This window comes from Bison bison, unplaced genomic scaffold (genome assembly GCF_000754665.1).
Source record: "Bison bison bison isolate TAMUID 2011002044 unplaced genomic scaffold, Bison_UMD1.0 scf7180017864370, whole genome shotgun sequence".
Classification (NCBI taxonomy): domain Eukaryota; kingdom Metazoa; phylum Chordata; class Mammalia; order Artiodactyla; family Bovidae; genus Bison; species Bison bison.
Genome location: NW_011494942.1, coordinates 10,523,450 through 10,544,903, shown reverse-complemented (window position 1 = coordinate 10,544,903; position 21,454 = coordinate 10,523,450). Strand labels below are relative to the sequence as shown.

At 38.2% G+C, this 21,454-nt stretch overlaps 1 protein-coding gene across 1 annotated transcript in view; it reads left to right on the top strand.

Annotated features, from left to right (window-relative positions):
- Window positions 1-21,454, top strand: part of LMNTD1 (lamin tail domain containing 1) — a 62,005-nt gene that overhangs the window by 30,503 nt on the left and 10,048 nt on the right. The window contains exons 5-8 of the mRNA XM_010855997.1: window positions 5,170-5,356; window positions 6,374-6,493; window positions 10,637-10,851; window positions 11,812-11,977. Coding sequence (XP_010854299.1) covers window positions 5,170-5,356; window positions 6,374-6,493; window positions 10,637-10,851; window positions 11,812-11,977 — 688 coding nt within the window. The remainder of the gene's footprint in view (window positions 1-5,169; window positions 5,357-6,373; window positions 6,494-10,636; window positions 10,852-11,811; window positions 11,978-21,454) is intronic.

Below are 21,454 nucleotides of genomic sequence, written 5' to 3'. Positions count from 1 at the left end.
CATGCCCTGGCTATTATAAACAGTGCTGCGATGAACACTGGGGTACACATGTCTCTTTCAGTTCTGGTTTCCTTGGTGTGTATGCCCAGCAGTGGGATTGCTGGGTCATATGGCAGTTCTATTTCCAGTTTCTTAAGGAATCTCCACACTGTTTTCCATAGTGGCTGTACTAGTTTGCATTCCAACCAAGAGTGTAAGAGGGTTCCCTTTTCTCCACATCCTCTCCAGCATTTATTGTTTGTAGACATTTTTTGATAGCAGCCATTCTGACCTCTGTGAGATGGTACCTCATTGTGGTTTTCATTTGCATTTCTCTGATAATGAGTGATGTTGAGCATCTTTTCAAATGTTTGTTAGCCATCTGTATGTCTTCTTTGGAGAAATGTCTGTTTAGTTCTTTGGCCCAAGTAAATGGGATTGTTTTCTTAATTTCCCTTTTGGTTAGTTAGTGCCCAGAATCATCACTGATTTTTGTATGTTGATTTTTGTATCCTACAAATTTAATGAATTTGTTTTGTGATGTTCTTAGGGATTTTTACTTATAAAATCACATCATCTGCAAACAGAGATGATTTACTTTTTCCTTTCTTATTTGACACCTTTTATTTCTTTTTCTTGCCTGAATGCTTTGGGTAAGACTCCCAGTGCTATCTTGAATAACAGTGGTGAGAATGGGTGTCCTTGCCTTGTTCGGGATTTAAAGGAAGTTTTATCTCATTGATTGTGTTAGCTGAGGTGTTTTCAAATATGGCCTTTATTATGCTGAGGTATGTTTTTTCTTTACCTATTTTTTGAGTTGTTATAGTGAAAAGATGTTGAATTTTGTCAAAAAAAATTTTTCTGCATCTGATGTAAAAACTGTGATCATGTGGTCTTTGTCTTTCGTTTTGTTAATGGCAGCTATAAACATAGGGTCAATCTTCTCAGACAACGTTAGATCCATGCCTATTGGAGGAACTGAAATGCTAGAGATAAGTTTAGTAGACTTTAGAGTAGCAAAACCCTAAAGGCAGATAAGTAGCATGGAGCTATCAAGTAGAACCCTACAAGTAGAGAAATTAGAGCTTAAATAATGAAAAATTATCATTTAAAAAATAAGAGATTTGGCCATTTGTCTTTTCAATATCTATAAATCAAGACCATGCAAAGGCTACTGACAGACTGTTTAGTATATCACTCTACACTCAGCCCATCTCACTCAACTTATAAGCAGAGGTTTCAAGTCATTTTCCTACGAAAGAAATAATGGGAGGGCTTACAGGGAAGAAAAAAGATAACTATAAAAGGCTGTGTGATAGCAGATTAACAGCCCTGGCTCTGTGAATTTCCTTGTATTGTATGAAGCATTTTTCTGTAACTTTTGGCATTATATCAAAAGGAAGGCAAATGAATTTACTAGCTCTGATATGGACAATAGTATTTTTTCTTTCAGACAAGCTAATCTATTCTACTTATATACATAAAATAAAAATTTAGCATCACTGAATAAACATTTCACTTGAATAATAGAACATTTTTGAAAAGCAACTATACATATCCAAATACATACAGATACCAAAGGGATAACTGAGATATCCTAGGGTCTTATCTGTTTAAAACAAAAAACTCAACCTACTGCTCATCATCCCAGACAGAAAAGGCAAGTATGAAAAACGAAAAGGAATTCTGTCAAGAGATGAAAACATCCCACAGAGAATTCAATAGCACTAGAATGAGGATGACACTGAGAAATTCAAGGGCTATCAAAGAACCGTAAAAATGTTATATATACAACTTAGTAAGAACCATAATGCTAATGTAAAAGAAAAGAACTGGTATATAAATTGCTCACAAATGAACCTCTACAAAATAGGCATCTTTGTACAATGTGGTATGGGTATAAAATAAGACTGCTGAAAGCAGTTTGCTAGTGTAGATGAAGATTTCATAGATCTTAATTTATTCTCCTTTATTCTCACATAAATCATCCTTTATTCTCACAAGCCCTCTTCTAGGAGAGGGAACTCAGAGAGATAGCCTGACATTTGGAGCCACTTTTCTCCTCAAAACAGTTGTCGATTTGAAAGCAGCAGCTAAGAGGCTGAGAATTTAATCAGAGATTTTTGGCAGTCTCACTAGCTTTCCTAGTGGCTCAGCAGTAAAGAGTTCACCTGCAGTGCAGGAGACTCAGGTTCGATCCCTGGGTTGGGAAGATCCCCTGGAGAAGGAAATGTCTATCCACTCCACTATTCTTGCCTGGGAAATCCCAGAGACAGAAGAATCGGGCAGGCTACAGTCCACGGGGTTGCAAGAGTTGGACACAACTTAGTGACTAACCTACCACCACCAAGAGGCTGAGAATTTAATCAGAGACTTTGGCAGTCTCACAAGACTGGATGAATAAAAACTGAATTTCAGAGCCTGTCAAGAAGGAGGGTCATCCCAGATTTTCAGTTATGACTTCAAAAGTACATCCAACAGTAAGGCTATATTCAAAATAAATGTCTGGCCACCTGAAGAAATGCAGTTCCAATATTGTAGAGAAGTGGGAAGAAGCGATCCCATGGCCACTTTATGTGTGTGACATGAGAACTCGCTAAAGAAGGACGTTCACTTCACTCAGTGAAGCCTGTACTTAAAACTCTAATTCCACCTGCACATACATGCAAGCACCTAGCATAAATTCTTTGTAATATGTGATACTTTATTAATGTATTAAAGATTACAACTAGCTAAATTTATTTTCACTATGTATATAATGTTTTGAAGTAACATGTATTTTTATAAAGTACTGTTTGGTTGGGGAAAAGTTGCCTTAATGTTTGAAATGTGTGAATTTTTTGGAACTTACTGGACAGAATGATTTAACTTTTAGCTACATTATTTTCAGATTTAGTATTTTTAATGGTGGCATGTTTTGGTTCTTAAATTTTTTGCTTCTTAAACTAATAAGACCCTGACCAAACAATATACTCCTCATTTCTGTGGGTTACAACCCATGCATTCAAAAAGTAAAACTCAGATTCTAATTTTTATATCATAGATTCTTCAGATAAAACATTTAATTGATGAAGCACTGCATAAGAACATTATAAAGTTTTATTTTCTAGTGTTCCTCTTACATAATTGCTGCTATGTAGATGATCTCTAATGTATACATAATATTTAAATTATGAGTAATGTTGATAATGCCATTTATCATGTTTTAAAAATAGTACACAAAAATGTTGTCACCTTATGTATTTACACCTTTCATACAGAGTGACCATATTCAGCCTTTTTGGTTAAATGCCACATCCAAAGACTCATGGCAGTATGTTACAGATTAAAGCATAATCAAACAAAAAAACCCCCACCCTGTTAATTTAGTTTAATTTGAAACTGTATATAGTATTATATATTTGCTAGGAATTTGATATTTGGAGAGAAGAAAGTATAGCTGACCCTTCATATGGAAAATATTTGAAAAAAAATTCCATGAAATTCCAAAAATCAAAACTTGAATTTGCTACTCATCTTCAACTATTTATATAGCACTTACATTATATTTGGACTTCTCTGGTGGCTTAGACAGTAAAGAATCTGCCTGCAATGCAGGAGCCACAGGTTTGATCCCTGGGGGAGGAAGATCCCCTGGAGAAGAAAATAGCAATCCACTCCAGAATTCTTGCCTGGAGAATTCCATGGACAGAGGAGCCTGGCAGGCTGCAATCCACGTGGCCACAGAGAGTTGGACTGAGTGACTAACACCGCTAGTAATTTGGGCCAAAGCTTAGTGTCAAATTATTTTACACCCTGATTGGGTTAAAGTGATTTCCCCCGAATGTCGATGGCTGCCAGAGCTAAAGTAAATCCTCTGTGGACTGAGAAAACATTATACATAGCTTTATATTACCTCTGCAAAGTTCAATATATTATATTGATACTAGGCACTAAGTCAAACATAACAAGATATAGTAAAACTTGACCCAAAGCTAAGATTAAAAATGAACACAAAAAACAGGCCTAGGTGATCCAGATATTATGGTTATCTGATAGGGATTTTTAAATAACATTGACTAAAATAGTCAAGAAATTAAATGTCAAGATAAACGTTTTTAGCATAGAATTGGAAACTAAAATTAAAGAATCAATAGGAAATTCTAGAAATAAAATAAATCCAATAACAGAAATTACTATTTCAAAAGTATATGAGTTTAACAATATATCTGATGCAACAGAAGAGAGAATTATTGAACTGGAACATTCTCAGAAAAAAAATCAAGACTGAATTATAGAGAACAAAGAGATTAGGGAGAAAAAACAGAAAAAAATAAAACCAAGCATAAGGACAAATTAGGCCAACATTTTAAAAAATCTAAATTCTTGCAATTGAAGTCATTAAGGAGAAGCGAGATTGAGGTAGAACAGTACTGGTGGAAGTACAGCAGAGAATTTGCCTTCCTATGGCATCTTTGGACTTCCTAGGTAGAGTTAGTGGTAAAGAACCTGTCTGCCAATGAAGGAGACTTAATGAGATGCAGGTTCAATCCCTGGGTCAGGAAGATCTGGAGGAGGACATTGCAACACACTCCAGTATTCTTGCCTGGAGAATCCCATGGACAGAGAAGCCTGGCAGGCTACAGTCCATAGCGTCGCACAGTCAGGCATGACTGAAGCAACTTAGCATAGCATGGCATGGCATGGCATCTTTAGGGCTTCCCTGGTAGTACAGTGGTAGAATCTGTCTTGCAATGCAGGGGACACAGGTTAGACCCTGGACCAGGAAGATCCTTTGGAGAAGGAAATAGCAACCCACTCTAGTATTCTTGCTTGAAAAATCCCATGGACAAAGATGGTGGGACAGAGGAATTCTGTGAGCTATATCCATCCATGTCCACAAAGAGTTGGACATGACTTAGCAACCAAACACCAACAATGGCATCTTTACCTTGGTATCTGAAGCATTTTTTAAAGCTTTCTTTAAATATTTTATATAAAAATAATTCTTTTCCACAGATAAACATGCAGAACTAAGAAATCACACCATTTGCTTAGGGCACAAAATACACTATTTTAACATGGAATTTGTCCAACAGAATACAGTGCTCAGCAACAACTTCCAAAGCATATTTATTTTTCTGTTCTTAAAGTGAGCTAAAGACCCTCTCTTCTGAATGCAATTTGTAATCTTTGCATTTTATTTGCTAGTGCTGTTGGAGACATTAAAATAGCTGAGGTGAATGTCAAGGGTTTATTCGTGAAGCTCATTAACTCTTCCCCCGACAAAGAGCTGGAAATTGGAAATCATACTCTCCAACAAAATGTGGGTGGACAAACAATCTCTCTCTACCGATTCCTTCCCGGTATCATAATGCAGGCCAATTCCACAGTAACCGTGAGTATAAGATATAAATACTATGAACTAGAATTGTACAGGAAAAACTCCATTTCCCCAGTCAGACTGTGGCTTAAGCACTGGTGGTTTCTTTGATCTCTCTGTTAACTGTGACTTTGGGGTTGTTGTTAGTTAATTGTGTCACTTTGTCCATCTCTGAAAATAAATTCTCATAATTAAATTTCTGTAGCTTTCTTCAATTTGGCATATAATACTTTGTGTTTTTATGCTTTAACTATCAAAATGAAATATCTAAGTTCTTAAAACTAAGCAGCATAGTCTTTAAAAGAAAGGAAAGAGAAGGTTTCCTTAGGTGATACTAAAGAGCTCCTCCCTCTTTCTCAGGTATCCCTCTAAACTACATACACTAGCTTTGCAGTTATACAACTTGACATTACAGATTATTGTTGTTGTTCAGTCGTTAAGTCATGTCTGACTCTTTGCGACCCTATGGACTGCAGCATGCCAGGCCTCCCTGCCCCTCACCATTTCCCGGAGTTCGCCCAAGCGTGTGTCCATTGAATCAGTGATGCTATCCAACCATCTCATTCTCTGCCAGCCCCTTTTCCTTTTGCCTTCAATCTTCCCCCAGCATCAGGGTCTTTTTCAGTGAGTCAGCTCTTCGAATTAGGTGGCCAAAAGATTGGAAATTCAGCTTCAGCATCAGGCTTTCCAACAAGTATTCAGGGTTGATTTCCCTTAGGATTGACTGGTTTGGATGTCGATATATTTTAAAGACCTCTGGGACTTCCCTGGAGGTCTAGTAGTTAGGACTTCACCTTCGGATGCAGGGGCTGCAGGTTCAATCCCTCATTGGGAAGCTAAGATCCCACATACCTTGAAGCCAAAAAACCAAAACATGAAACAGAAGCAACATTATGCCAAATTCAATAAAGACTTTTTTTAATCTTAAAAAAAAACTCACCTGTTTAAAAGATGTGTTGCAATAACTCTTACAGTTATATAACTACATTGAACTCCACTGGCAACTGTCATTAACAAAATCTTTTCTTACAGGTCTGGACAGCAGCATCTGAAGTAAAGCATCAGTCACCATCTGATTTTCTTTGGAAGGAACAAAACAGGTTTCAAACAGGCCCAAACTGTACAACAATCCTGTGCAAACCTAATGGTGAAGTCAGTGTCCAGTCCTTAATAATGGTTTTTAATAAGAACGGATAGCTCTGCTTGTGTCCTCCTTTCCCCTCTTAGCTCGCTCAATGAGTTTTTCATCTTTAAAAGCTTGGAAAGAACTGTCACTAACTGTCATAACATGTCAGGCAAATCAGTAGCAGCCTCTCTTGAGTGCCAAAGAGGTGCTTATAGTTTGGCAAAGATAATTTTAATATCCTGTATTTCTAGAAGCGACTTCAAGTTTCAGAATCAAGCATGGATTTTATTTATGGCATTCAGCCTTCTCCTGAAGAGAAGGATGAGAAAGGAAGGAACTACATGTGGGCTTTTTTCTATTAGTTTCTTCATTTCTCAATTGCTTGTCGAGATTCTTCTCTATTCCCAGGGCTGTGATAAGTGTGATAAATGTTGGGAATATAACACAGGTCAAGATTCCTACTCTCAGAGGACTATAGACTCTAACTTGTAGTGACTATATAATTTATTCAGGCTTCCCAGGTGGCGCTAGTGGTAAACTATCTGCCTAACAATGCAGGAGACGCAAGAGACACTAGGTTGATTCCTGGGTGGAGAAGATAGATCTGCTGGAGGAGGAAATGGCAACCCACTCCCAGTATTCTTGCTTGGAAAATCCCATGGACACAGGAGCCTGGTGGGCTACAAGTCCACTGGGTAGCAAGGAGTTGGTCATGACTGAGTGACTAAGCACACAAACACATTATACTTTATTCACTGTAAAATTAAGTCTACTAGAAATAAGTCTATGATTCAGGAGGGAGGGGACCTTTTTTTAAGGTCACATCTTATTGGAATTTCCACCCCACGGTAAAGCAATCAGCATTGTTTAATTCAAATAGAAAATATTTCCATTAAATACACTGAGGTGTGACATTGTCAATCGGAAAACCCTAATATAAGCACAAAATTCTCCCCCTTTTTTAAAAAACAATTAATTCCTGTTCTCACCTCAGTGATACTGGTCTCACTATCTGAAGTTGGCAGACAAATTTTCCTTGAAATTAGACATGCTGAAAAACAGACAGATCCAAGCTTTCTTTGCGATCCTGGAATGGCTTTGTGTTGATATAACTCGTGTGTTGAAAATAATTTATATCTTGTGGGAAAAGTTACAGAACCTGAAATCTGACGAAAACAAGAGTAGACAATGACATAGTAGACAATGACATAGATTAGAATAGGTCCTGAGTCTGGACTTGAAAAATACTCTTTTAAAAAAAAGCGTGGCAAAGAGAAGTCATATTGTTGTTCAGTCATATCGTCGTTCAGTCACTAAGTCGTGTCTAACTCTAAAAATAGAAACCTAAATAAAGTATGACAGACTGCTTTTTGGTTCATCACTAACTTGCCAATGGTTAATATTCAATCAGCCACAAGCCATATGGTGTAATATAAAGGTAGATTTAGTCCTGCTCTGTCATGAGTTTATGTAAGATTATGTAGTACAATCACTATGATTCTATGAGGCTACTGATTTTTAAACAAGGCTAGATTTTTTTCACCAACCACATTTTTGTCCTATATGATTTGTAGCCTCTACATTACATGCCAAAAATGTAATAGGCATCTCATATGACTGAATGCCTTGAATTTTCCCAATACCTTGTTCTCAGAAAATATGGAGCAGCGAATTCCAGTGCTGTAGCAACTCATGAAGGGCTGTTTATATGTGCATTATCTCCTCTGATTCTCAGATTAAGCATTTTACAAAGGAAGAAACTGGGGCTTGGAAAGTTAAATGGCTTTCTCAAGGTCACATGACTGGCAAAATGGCGAAAGTAAAATACAACCAGACATTCCAACCCCCAGAATTTTTCTGTTAGGTACTAAAAATAGCCCACAAGGTTCAGATGGTCAACATTTCAGAAGTGAGATTAAAATTGTATCATTTTATTTGATCACATTATCATTATCAGTAGATATTTTTAAGTCCCTTATAATACAGGAAGAAACAAAATATTGCTCTTGGCTAGGAAAGTCTTATAATCTAATTGAGAGAGATTTTACTCAAAAGATAATTAACATATTTTCCACAAAAATATCTATTTGAGCTGCAAAAGAGGAGAATCCCTAACTGATGACCTGAACCAAAAGTGGGGTTTCCTGCTGTGATCTATGAAATTAAATTTTTTTTAAAAATCTTTCATCTTTCTCTTTCTTTGCCTAACTGAATTTGCCTTCTGTTGTCTTTACATGTGTTTAACTTATCAAGGCAAACAGAGGGTTTTTCAAAGGACACAACATCAATCTAAGCCTCTATAATTTTATAAACTAAAAACAAAACACAAGAACAAGTAGATCGCTTGTGTATACTGCAGTGCTTAACTTTCTCTGTTGAACAAAGACATAATTATCAGTCCCTACACAAGATTTTTCTGAATGATTTTTGCACATATATGTTGTATACATGCCACATATTCAGGAAACCAAAACAAACTGCCCACCTAGGATTCTAGCTTGGAGAACATGGTTTCCTCTTCATGTCTTTAGTTTTAACACCCATTTCCCATCTCAAATAATATATGTATGTATTTATATATGTTTGTGTGTGTATATGCTAGTCACCTGGGATTTCTTTGGAAGGAATGATGCTAAAGCTGAAACTCCAGTACTTTGGCCACCTCATGCAAAGAGTTGACTCATTGGAAAAGACTCTGATGCTGGGAGGGATTGGGGGCAGGAGGAGAAGGGGACGACAGAGGATGAGATGGCTGGATGGCATCACTGACTCGATGGATGTGAGTCTGAGTGAACTCTGGGATATGGTGATGGACAGGGAGGCCTGGCGTGCTGCGATTCATGGGGTCACAAAGAGTCAGACATGACTGAGCGACTGAACTGAACTGAACTGATGCTAGTCACTCAGTTGTGTCTGACTCTTTGTGACCCTGTACACTATAGCCCGCCAGGCTCCTCTGTTCGTAGAATTCTCCAGGCAATAATACTAGAGTGAGTAGCTGTTCCATTTTCCAGGGGAGTTTCTCCAGGGATCAAATCCAGGTTTGAAGATGAAACCCTGAATTGTAGGAAGATTCTTTACCATCTAAGGTGAATTCTTTACCATCTGAGCCACTAGGGAAGCCCATATTTATATTATCTAATATATATTTTATATTTATACTATATTTAACATATAATATGTTTAATATTGTTGCTGTTTAGTCACTGAGTCGTGTCTGATGCTTTTATGACCCCGTGGACTCTAGCCTTCCTGGCTCCTCTGTCCATGGGATTCTCCAGGCAAGAATACTAGAGTGGGTTGCCACTTCCTTTTCCAAGGGATCTTGCCAACCCAGGGACTGAACCTGTATCTCCTGCCTTGCAGATGGATTCTCTGCCACTGAGCCACGAGGGAAGCCCCATATTTAATATATGTATTTATATTATATTTACTCTATATAAATTATTATATAAATATATAATATATAAATATATTAACTAATAAAATTTAACTTATTAATATAACTTTTTGCACAGTTCCTTTTAATTATGAAATTCAGTAGCTTAACTGAATCTCATAATGCCATCATATAGCCACCACCTTCCCCATTTTATATATGAGGATACTTTCCAAGGGAGTAAGTGATAACCTGCCTGAGGAGATGCAGCTTGAAATTTTCAGAGTCGGAAACTAAGGCAGGATGTCTCACTATAGCCTCATTGTGTGTTTCACTAATCATTTCACAGTACATAAATGACATTACAGTTTGACTGAAATTTTATCGCAATGAGCGTGAAGTGAAGTGAAGTGAAAGTCACTCAGTCGTGTCCGACTCTTTGCGACCCCATGTACTATACAGTCCATGGAATTCTCCAGGCCAGAATAGTGGAGTGGGTAGCCTTTCCCTTCTCCAGGGGATCTTCCCAACCCAGGGGATCGAACCCAGGTCACCTGCATTTCAGGCAGATTCTTTACCAGCTGAGCCACAAGGGAAGCCCAAGAATACTGGAGTGGGTAGCCTATCCCTTCACCAGAGGATCTTCCCAACCCAGGAATCAAAACAGGGTCTCCTGCATTGCAGGCAGATTCTTTACCAACTGAGCTATCTGGGAAGCCCGCAATAAGCCTATGTCATTTTAAAAACCTAACTCTAATAGTATTTAATATTAATGAATCATTTTTGTTAGGCTATTGCCTGGTACACTCCCATTCACTGGAAGCAAGCGTGGGAGAAATTAGAGACTGACATCGAATTTGACAGATGCTCAATAATAAGTGCAACCCCTCAAAGGCACATGTTTCATTGGCCAGCAGTTGTAACTACGAGTAAAGAAAAACAAGATCAGTGTAAGCGAGATTCCTCAAAATGCCAGGTGGAACAAGTTCAAGCTTTTCTTAAGAGGTAAAAGTTGCTCTTTTTTTTTTCATCTCATTTTTGGCTGTGCTGGGTCATTGTTGCTACTCAGGCTTTTCTCTAGTTGTGGAGAGTGGGGGCTACTCTCTTGCGGTGGTACGCAGGCTTCTCATTGTGGCGGCTGCTCTTGTCGCACAGCACGGACGCTAGGGCATGTGGGCTTCTGTAGTTGCAGCACATGGGCTCAGTATTTGCTGCTCCCAGGTTCAAGAGCACAGGCTCAACAGTTGTGGCACATGGGCTTAGTTGCTCCTTGGCATGTGGGATCTTGCCAGATCAGGGATCGCATCCATGTCTCCTGGATTGGGAGGCAGATTCATTACCACTGAGCCACCAGGGAAGTCTGCTTGATTTATTTTTTTTAATTGAGTCCTTCCCACAATTAATAAGGGTTGAACAGGTGGGAATGACTGGGTGACAATGTGATGAACAGATAAATTGATAAAGACAAAAAAAAAACACAAAAAACTTCTGTTTTAAATAGGAACCATAAAAACCATAATAGCTTTTATGTTTTGAAACATGAAAACACAGAGCAAGCAGAGACACACTCATGAGAAAATAAAGGCTGGCAATTTCCACAAGTTGATATTAAGACCCGCTCTGGTTGTTTCATTTCATAGCAGCCCTTCTGTTAGAGGTTAGGCCAAGGAGCAGTGCAGAGAGGAAGTCACCACCATGCCTTTCATAGTGTTTAGGTGGAGGAAGATTTGCATCATCTAGAACTTTCATCTTGGATCAAGAGCTGGCTGTGGCTGAAAGTACAGAATTTATGTTATTTATATGCAGTCAAATGCTTCTGATGTAATAACAGTGATGCCCACAAGACAGGAAAAGCCATGCTCTCTGATCTTGGAACATGCTTTCACTCTAATGGAGCCTTCATTATTCACATCACTGGATGAAGTGGCTTTTGAGTTCAATTTGGGCTCAATTTTTCTTTTACAGAGAAAAAGAAATCCCACCAACCCTTTTCCCCACTCGCAGCCCATGGTGCCGCAGTCCTAATGTCCCTGCACACCCCTACTGTGCACTGACCAAAGCTCACAACACCTCCGTGGCTGAACACAGCTTAAACAGACAGCTCAGGTCAACCCGGACTGATCCAGTCCAGGTAGGTCAAAGGGAAACTATTCCAGTGGAGGGTAAGTGATGTATGTGTGTGTGTAAACTAGTAAAAATGTGGTTAAGTAGTAAAAGTGTTTAAAATTATTCATATCCTCAAGAATAGATGGCCTCTAAAGTCAGTACCATGAGCTTGTTGACTTATGTCCATTCGGGTTTTCCATGCAGTGGCGCGGAAAACCCCAAATAAACTTTTAGCCAACCTAGTACTCCTGCTCTAGCACAGTGTCTGAGTTACTGCTGTTGCTGTTCAGTTGCTAAGTCGTGTCCGACTCTTCAAGACCTCATGGACTGCAGCATGCCAGGCTTCCTCTGCTTCACCATCTCCAGCAATTTGCTCAGATTCATGTCCAATGAGTGGGTAATGCTATCTAACCACCTCATCCTCTGCTGGCCCCTTCTCCTTTGGCCTTCAGTCTTTCCCAGCATCAGGGACTTTTCCATTGAGTTGGCTCTTTGCATCAGGTGTCTGAATGCATCATCAAAAGAACATCATGAACGACAAGAGGACATAGGACTCTTTAAGTGTTGTCAAAAGTATATTTTGTTTCTCATTAGACAGGATAAATGGGACCTATAAGTTAAGCTGTGTTAAAAAAAAATCCATTTTTTCTCAACACATTCTAATATTAATCCCAAATTCTTACCCTTTTTTCAACCAGAAGTTTCTTATATAAGTCCTTTAAGTAAAGCTTTTAGAGTTGGTGTTATTAGCCCAGGATCTGTTCGTGGACTTTAGGAAGTCCACGAATCTGTTAAACTTGGAGAAAAAAAAAAGTAAGCCTATGTGATATTTTCTGGCAAGAAATTTCACAAGGTTCACCAGGAGCTCCCAAATAATTAATAACTGATTAGATATGGTGCCAGATCCTAAGCTTTCATATAGTAGCTAAATCCTGGAGAAGTTAAAATTATTTACAAACATATTTAGCAGAAAGATGCTTTTTTAAGTGAAATCTTGGGCAGAATCCCAATATATGAAATGGATGAAAACAGACCCATCCAAGTTGAAGAAAAGTGATTCCCACTACCCACTATAGCTATCTTCTTCTTTTATTTACTCATTTATATACATTTTGGCTGTGCTGGGTCTTAGCTGCCATGCATGGGCTTTCTCTAGTTTCAGTGAATGGGGGCAACTCTCTAATTGTTGTGCTCGGGCTTCTCATTGCAATGGCTTCTCTTGTTGCAGAACTCAGGCTCTAGGGTGCTTGGGCTCAGGAGTTGTGGTGCATGGGCTTAGTTGCCCTGTGGCATGTCAGATCTTCCTGGACCAGGGATCGAACCCATGTCCCCTGCATTGGCAGGTGGATTCTTATCCTCTGCACCACCAGGAAGTCCCATCCATTTTCTTCTCTCCTTCTTCCCTGTGACCTCTGAGGCACTTATTTGGAATCACAGGATTCTGTACACTCAGTACGAAAACCACCATGCTAGTATGCTAAATGCATGCTAGAAATAGCACCCCCCAAAATAATGCCTTTTAGAAGTGGAATGATGGAAATTCTGTAAATTCCTAAATATATTCCATTTCATAAAATTAAGTTTCCTATGTCTTTGTGTCTGAGTTGCTTCATCTATAAAGTATGAGATTTGGATCTGAAATTTAAAAAGCTTTTTCAGCAATAAGTTATATGTGTATATATATATATATATATATACACATTTAATATACATATATATTTTATAGATACACATTTTTAGGACTTTATGACTTAGACTTGAGATTTTAAGAAGTATCTTCATGTTTTTCTCCAATTAATGATAGCCTTCAAGTTCTTAACAACTTGTTTACCAAAGAAATTTGACTTCAAATTTTCTTGATACACCTTTCTATAGTGTTGGCAACTTACATTGAGTATTCGGTAAATTTTTTGTTCAACATAAATTGCACTGTATTTGTATATTATAAAGTGATAATTTAAAAAATTTATTTATATTTTTTTCTGTGCTGGGTCTTTGTTGCTGCACTGGGGTGTTTTCTAGTTGTGGCCAGTGGAGGCTACTTTCTGTTGCAGTGTGAGGTCTTCTCGTTGTATGGCTTCTCTCACTGCGGTGCTTTCTCTTGTTGCAGAGTATGGACTTTAGGGTGCACAGGCTCAACAGTTGCAGCTCGCAGGCCCTAGAGCACAGGCTCAGTAGTTGTGGCGTACAGGCTTAGTTGCTCTGCAACATGTGGGATCTTTCCAGATCAGGGTTCAAACCTGTGTCCCCTGCGCTGGCAGGTGGACTCTTAACCACTGGACCACCAGGGAAGTCCCATGTAATGATAATTTTAAAAGACAATTGCTTTAATGCTTTCAGGGTGTCTATTCATTACATACCTTTAAAATTTTCTGTTCATTAAATTTTCGCTATTAACAGATATACATCAGAATTTTAAGAGGTTTTCTTTGACTTCAGTTGAGAACATTGCAAATATATTAATTCATAAAATATATTGTATAATTGAAATATTTTAATTTACATAAGTAACACTAAATACGGCACATGACATATAGTAATTGTTTAATGCATGTTGATGAAGGACAGAGTAGGTGACACTGAAGGTTTTTAAAGACATATCTTTTAGAGTTTTGTCTGCATTTTAAAAGATAATTTTAGAAGCAGTGTTGAAAATGAAGTGGAGTGGAAAATATTCCAAAATCTAGGAGGAAAGAAGGAAGGAAGGAAAGAATAGAGGAGGAAAAATAAGGGAAAAAAGAACAAAGCAGGTTTGAAAAAGAGACGGGACAAGAGTTGTAATTTGAGTCCCAAAAGGACAGGAGAGTAAGATTGGGGCAAGAGTTATATTTAAAGAAATAATGACAAAAGTCTCAAAAACCAGTGAAAGACATCAAGCCACAGAATCACGAAAAATAAATTCTAAGCAGCACAAATACAAAGGTAGCTCTATATTATAATAAAACTTTAAAAAACCAAATACTGGAAATCTGAAGACTAGAGAATGATATCTTCAGTGTGCTAATGTGCTAAAAGAACTACTCTCCTAAAATAGAAAGATACGTGTGAGTGCATGGCTGAGTCACTCTGCTGTGTACCTGAAACTGTCACAACATTATTAATCACTATACTCCAATGTAAAATAAAAAGTTAAAAAAAAATTTAAAAGCACTATTATCCTAGAGTTCTATACCAATTAAAAATCAACTTCAAATTATGAGATGAAACAAAGACATTCTCAGGCCAACTAAAACAGAGAATTCGTCAACCACAGACCACATTAAGAAAATACTTCAGCTGGAAAGAGAATGATCCTAGAAGGATGCACAGAGATGCTGGAAGAAGTGAAAAAAATAGAGAGTCAAAACATGGTTCAACATAAATGAGTATTCACTACACAGAATTATACTAAGATTGTCTTGTGGGGGGTAAAATAGAGAATTTAAATACGTAACAGCTGTGTTGGTTTCCCAAGGCTACTGTAACGAAGTACTACAAACTCGGCGGCTTAAAACAAATCTATTCTGTCACCGTTCTCGAGACTAGCAGTCTGAAAGCAGGTTTCAGCAGCGTCTCACTGTCTCTGAAGGCCTTGGGGGATGTCTCCCTTGCCTCTGCCTACCTTCTGCTGGTTGCCGGCATCCCTCGGTGCTCCTTGTCTCATGGATTGCATCACTCTAACCTCTGCCTCCATCTTTCCACAATCTGTGCATCTGTATCCATATGTCCTTCTTCTTATAAGGACATCAGTCAGTGAATTAGGGCCCACTCTAATCTACTAGAAATCCATCTTAACTTGATTACATCTGCAAAGACTCAATTTCCAAATTAAGTTATACTCACGACTTCAATCAAGAGGTTAGGACATATACATATACATTTGGAGGGATACTACTTAACCCAAATAACAACATCAATAGCGCAAAAATTAGGAGCGGAGAAAATGGAGTTAAAGTACTCCAAACATCATGATTTGTTCAGTAAGTTGTAAAAATATCCATTTATATTAGACTTTAGTAAACCAATTATGCATGTTGGAATTTAGGATAAACACTAAAAGAATAGTATATGAAATGTTGTGTTTCCGGCATGATGTATGCCATACTTTCATTATCATTCAGTTCAAAATATATCTTAATTTTCAGTGTGATTATCTTTGATATGTGGGTTATTTGGAGATAATATATCACAAAGTTTATTTCAAGAATGCAAAGTTGACTCCAACTTTGAAAATTAATTAAACAAAATAAAAAAGAAAATTATAACCATCTCAATAGATAAAATTCAAATATACTTTCTTTTATGTCTACAAAATTCCCATCATAGTAAATGGTAAAGTAATTGAAGTTTTCCCCCTGAGATCCAGCTCAAGGCAAGAATTTTCATTGTGACAATTCCCACTCAGCATTGTACTAGAAGTCTGAGTGCAATAAGGCAAGAAAAATTAATTAACAAATATCCCATAATTCATCAGTTTTAGTCCCAGGAATCGTATATGCCTAACAAATAGACACATATGTGGACCAAATGACAAAGACGATAATGATCACAGCAACTCTTTTTGTAGTAGGCAAAAATTAGAAGCAATACTTGGAGATCAAACCAGTCAATCCTAAAGGAAATCAGTCATGAATATTCATTGGAATGACTGATGCTGAAGCTGAAACTCCCATACTTTGGCCACCTGATGCAAAGAACTGGCTCATTAGAAAAGACCCTGATGCTAGGAAAGATTGAAGGTGTGAGGAGAAGGGGACGACAGAGGATGAGTTGGTTGGATGGCATCACTAACTCAATGGACATGAGTTTGAGCAAGCTCCAGGAGTTGGTGATGGACAGAGAAGCTTGGCGTGCTGCAGTCCATGGGGTCGCAAAGAATCGGACACAACTGAGTTACTGAACTGAACTGAGAAGCAATACAGTTGTTCATTAACAATATCATGGATTAATTATATATTAATACAATCCCATCAGCAATGAAAATGAACTACTGTTATATGTAATAATACCAATGAATCATATAAGCATGATATTGAACAAAAGATGCCAGTCTGAAAGGAACATGCAAAATATGATTTCATTTATATAAAATTCAAAAACATGAAAATTAAACCATGGTGTTAAAGGTCATAATAACATTATCTCTGGAAGAAAGAAGGAAATAGTACTTGGCACTTAAACAAAACTGCTTCTAGAATACTAACAATGTTCTGATTCTTGATCTGAGTGGTGTTTACATGAATCACTGTTTTTATCATGCTGTGCAGTTATGACTTGTGAACTTTTCTGCAAGTAAGTTATCCTTAAATAAAAATTTATTTTTAGAAGCTTGATAACCAAAAAAAGGCATATTAGAAAGGAAAGGAAGCATAGTTACAGTAATGAACCCTGACAGCTTATATCTTGTCTAGGAAGGAGAAAGAAAACCTAAAATTATAGACCATTTATTAATATTCACAATGAAAAATATTCAAAGCAATATTCACTTTCAATATTAATAATATGAGACACATTTAGTGTAAGAGAAAAATAGTCTTACCTGAAAACATATCTAAGCATATCAGTATATTGCAATGTATTAGTCTTATGATAGTTCATCAGAGCTCAGTTATTTCCAGAAACACTCATGGCAAAGATGGCTAATTACTGCCCCTAAACTATTGTTCCTTTAGACACAAGACCCATAGGTCCAGGGAAACCTAAACTCATGGCCACCAAGAATAAAGCCTGTGTTTCTCGGTCTTTGCAGCTAGGCAGGACAATGTGTCTACATTCTGTAGGATGGAACGTGAACAGAAGTGGTGTACACAGCATCTGGATCATGGCCCTGGACAGTGCGCTCCTCTGTGTCACCTCTGTACCATGAGTACAGAGTGGAGCTGCCATATTTCAACCTAGGGATGAAGCCATGTGTTGAGGATGCAAACGCCATCCTGAACGCCTGTTGGCACATCTCCAGACTAAGTGAGAGAGAAATCATCTTGTGTAGACCATTATTATGTCTGAACCTGATGGCCCACATGGGGCCACTACCATTTAGTTTTACTTAATAGACTATTGGCCAGAAAGAAAGCAAAGCAAAATTCTCAACTAGATAACACATTTTAAGATAATTAGGTAAATTTGAATATAGAATGATTAGATTTGACAAATCTTTGTTCTTTCCTTAGGTGTGTTTATTGTGTTGCAGTCATATTGATTGTTCTTAGATCAAATACAGAATCTTTGGTTGATTCCTAGTGGTTTGGTGTGACATCAGCATGGATAGATAATGCAAATGTGCCAAACTATTAATTATTGAATCTGGGTGACAGGTATACAGATGTGCTTGTGTTATTCCTTCATATTTCCTGCATGTTTGGAATCATCCACAATAATAATTTGAAAAAATAAAACAAGTAAAACATTTTTGATAGAATGCAGTATGCACTTGGCATCCCACTCCAGTACTCTTGCCTGGAAAATCCCATGGATGGAGGAGCCTGGTGGGCTGCAGTCCATGGGGTCACTAAGAGTCAGACACTACTGAGCGACTTCACTTTCACTTTTCACTTTCATGCATTGGAGAAGGAAATGGCAACCCCATCCAGTGTTCTTGCCTGAAGAATCCCTGGGATGTGGGAGCCTGGTGGGCTGCCATCTCTGGGGTCGCACAGAGTCGGACACGACTGAAGCGACTTAGCAGCAGCAGCAGCAGCAGCAGCAGCAGCAGTATGCACTTGGAGCTATCAGAGCACTGACTGCAGCATAAAAGACTCATTCTTGGAAACATTAAAGGCCCTCAACAAAGCACATGTGTTTGCATTGTGCTGTCACCATTGTTCCCAGACCAAGAGTGTGCTTTCATCTTGCTGAGAAGAGCCAACTGACTATGGACAACTTTATCAACTTTCTTCTGTTAATTCAAATGGCAAAACTAGTTGGAAGAGAATATCCTACAGACACTGCTACAAGCTAACAGTGTGGGTGTGTGTACTGTTTGAGGCATTTTCAGTTCAGTTCAGTTGCTCAGTCATGTCCGACTCTTTGCCACCCCATGAATTGCAGCACATCAGGCCTCCCTGTCCATCACCAACTCCCAGAGTTCACTCAGACTCACGTCCATCGAGTCAGTGATGCCATCCAGCCATCTCATCCTCTGTCGTCCTCTTCTCCTCCTGCCCCCAATCCCTCCCAGCAATCAGGGTCTTTTCCAATGAGTCAACTCTTCGCATGAGGTAGCCAGAGTACTGGAGTTTCAGCTTTAGCATCATTCCTTCCAATGAACACCCAGGGCTGATCTCCTTCAGAATGGACTGGTTGGATCTCCTTGCAGTCCAAGGGACTCTCAAGAGCCTTCTCCAACACCACAGTTCAAAAGCATCAATTCTTCGGTGCTCAGCTTTCTTCACAGTCCAACTCTCACATCCATACATGACCATTGGAAAAACCATAGCCTTGACTAGACGGACCTTTGTTGGCAAAGTAATGTCTCTGCTTTTGAATATGCTTCTAGGTTGGTCATAACTTTCCTTCCAAGGAGTAAGCGTCTTTTAATTTCATGGCTGCAGTCACCATCTGCAGTGATTTTGGAGCCCCCAAAAATAAAGTCTGACACTGTTTCCACTGTTTCCCCATCTATTTGCCATGAAGTGATGGGACCAGATGCCATGATCTTTGTTTTCTGAATGTTCGGCTTTAAGCCAACTTTTTCACTCTCCTCTTTCACTTTCATCAAGAGGCTTTGTAGTTCCTCTTCACTTTCTGCCATAAGGATGGTGTCATCTGCATATCTGAGATTATTGATATTCTCCCGGCAATCTTGATTCCAGCGTGTGCTTCTTCCAGCCCACTTTATTTGCTCACTAATGCATTTACCTACCATCTGTGATCCATATTGCACATTGCAGTGCGTTCATTTTAGCTGAGGACTCAACAGCTGCTACCATCTTCCATACCAATGTTGTTATAGTGTTGTTTTGTTGCTAAGTCATGCCCTACTCTTTGGCAACCCCATGGACTTTGTCCACCAGGCTCCTCTGTCCATGGGGTTTCCCAGGCAAGAATACTGGAGTAGGTTGCCATGTCCTTCTCAGGTGATCTTCCCAACCCAGGGACTGAACTTTCGTCTCCAGCATTGCAGGTGGATTCTTTGCCACTGAGCCACCAGGGAAGCCCATTATTATAGTAAGAATGACAATAGCGTTCCTTGATTTCTGAGGCTTACAAAGCCACACTTTAAAAATCAATTAAAAAACAGATGAAACCAGAACATAGATTATGCAGGAATGAAACAGTTAAAATTTCATCAGTGTAAGCTCTATATTTAGATCACATTCTTGGTTTTTTACTTTAGTTTAGACTGTGGGCCATTTCTGACTCATTACAGTTCAATAAACTCAGCTTTATCTGTCCTGAGATCAAAGTGTTTTTCTCCCATAAGAATATACTTCCAATCCGTAATGGTAACAAAGGGAAAAAATGCATCCTCCATATTAGTGTCTGTTCTGGTTACTCCTGTTTAGACTTGTATTGGATTATTTACATTTATCAGATTAAGAATTTAGAATGTCAAATGTCACTTTTCTGTGAATGGCCATATTTTCAGTTAATATCATATATATGTATACATATATATATATATGTGTGTGTGCGTGTGTCTATACATATATACAGATGGCAGTATTAGTCAACAGTATTACTATAATTGATACACAGAAATTTTAAAACAAAACTTGACTGTCATGTGGAGTATAGAAGGCCAATTAGTTGGACCTTTTAAAGTCAGACTGAGTAGAAAATAATTGCTTGTAAGAATATTACAAAATGCCAAAGGTTTCTCTTCATTTTTTATTATTGAATAATAGCATCAAGAAAAGGAGGAACTTTTATAAGAAAAATTATATTAAATAATATGTTTAAAAGTAATGATTTTTCTCTTCTGCTGCTTGATTTCAGAAGATTTAGATTGTAATATCACTATAACTTCTGTAGGAGTTTCTTTTAAAAAGTAGAAAGGAGAGAACCATTTATGCGTCTCTTCTTCTTTTTTTTTTTGTGTGTGTGTAATAAAGTTTTATTAAAGTATAAAGGAGATAGAGAAAGCTTCTGACATAGGCATCAGAAGGGGGCAGAAAGAGTACCCGCTTGCGAGTGTTAACAATGAAGTTATATAATCCAAAGAATATCTGGAGGTTGTAAAGACCTCATCAGACCTACTCCCATAATTTACATTTTAAGATAACACTGTCCTTAGGCAAGATACATCCTTGTAAAGACCAGGTCTACTCCCATAATTAACATTTTAAGATAACAGAAGGTTGAATCCAAAGACTATCCTTAGGCAGGATACATTATTGTTATATAATCCTAAGGAATGTGGAGAAAGAAAAAAAGTTTGCCCTTTCTTCCTCCTTGAGAATTCCAGACCCCTCTCTCCTTGGGGACCCCTAGACTCCCTATCAACCTGCCTAGGAACTGACTCTCTCATTCCCCCCTTTTCTTTTAGGAGAATTATGTTGCCTAGGGAAAAGGGGCGTCATTC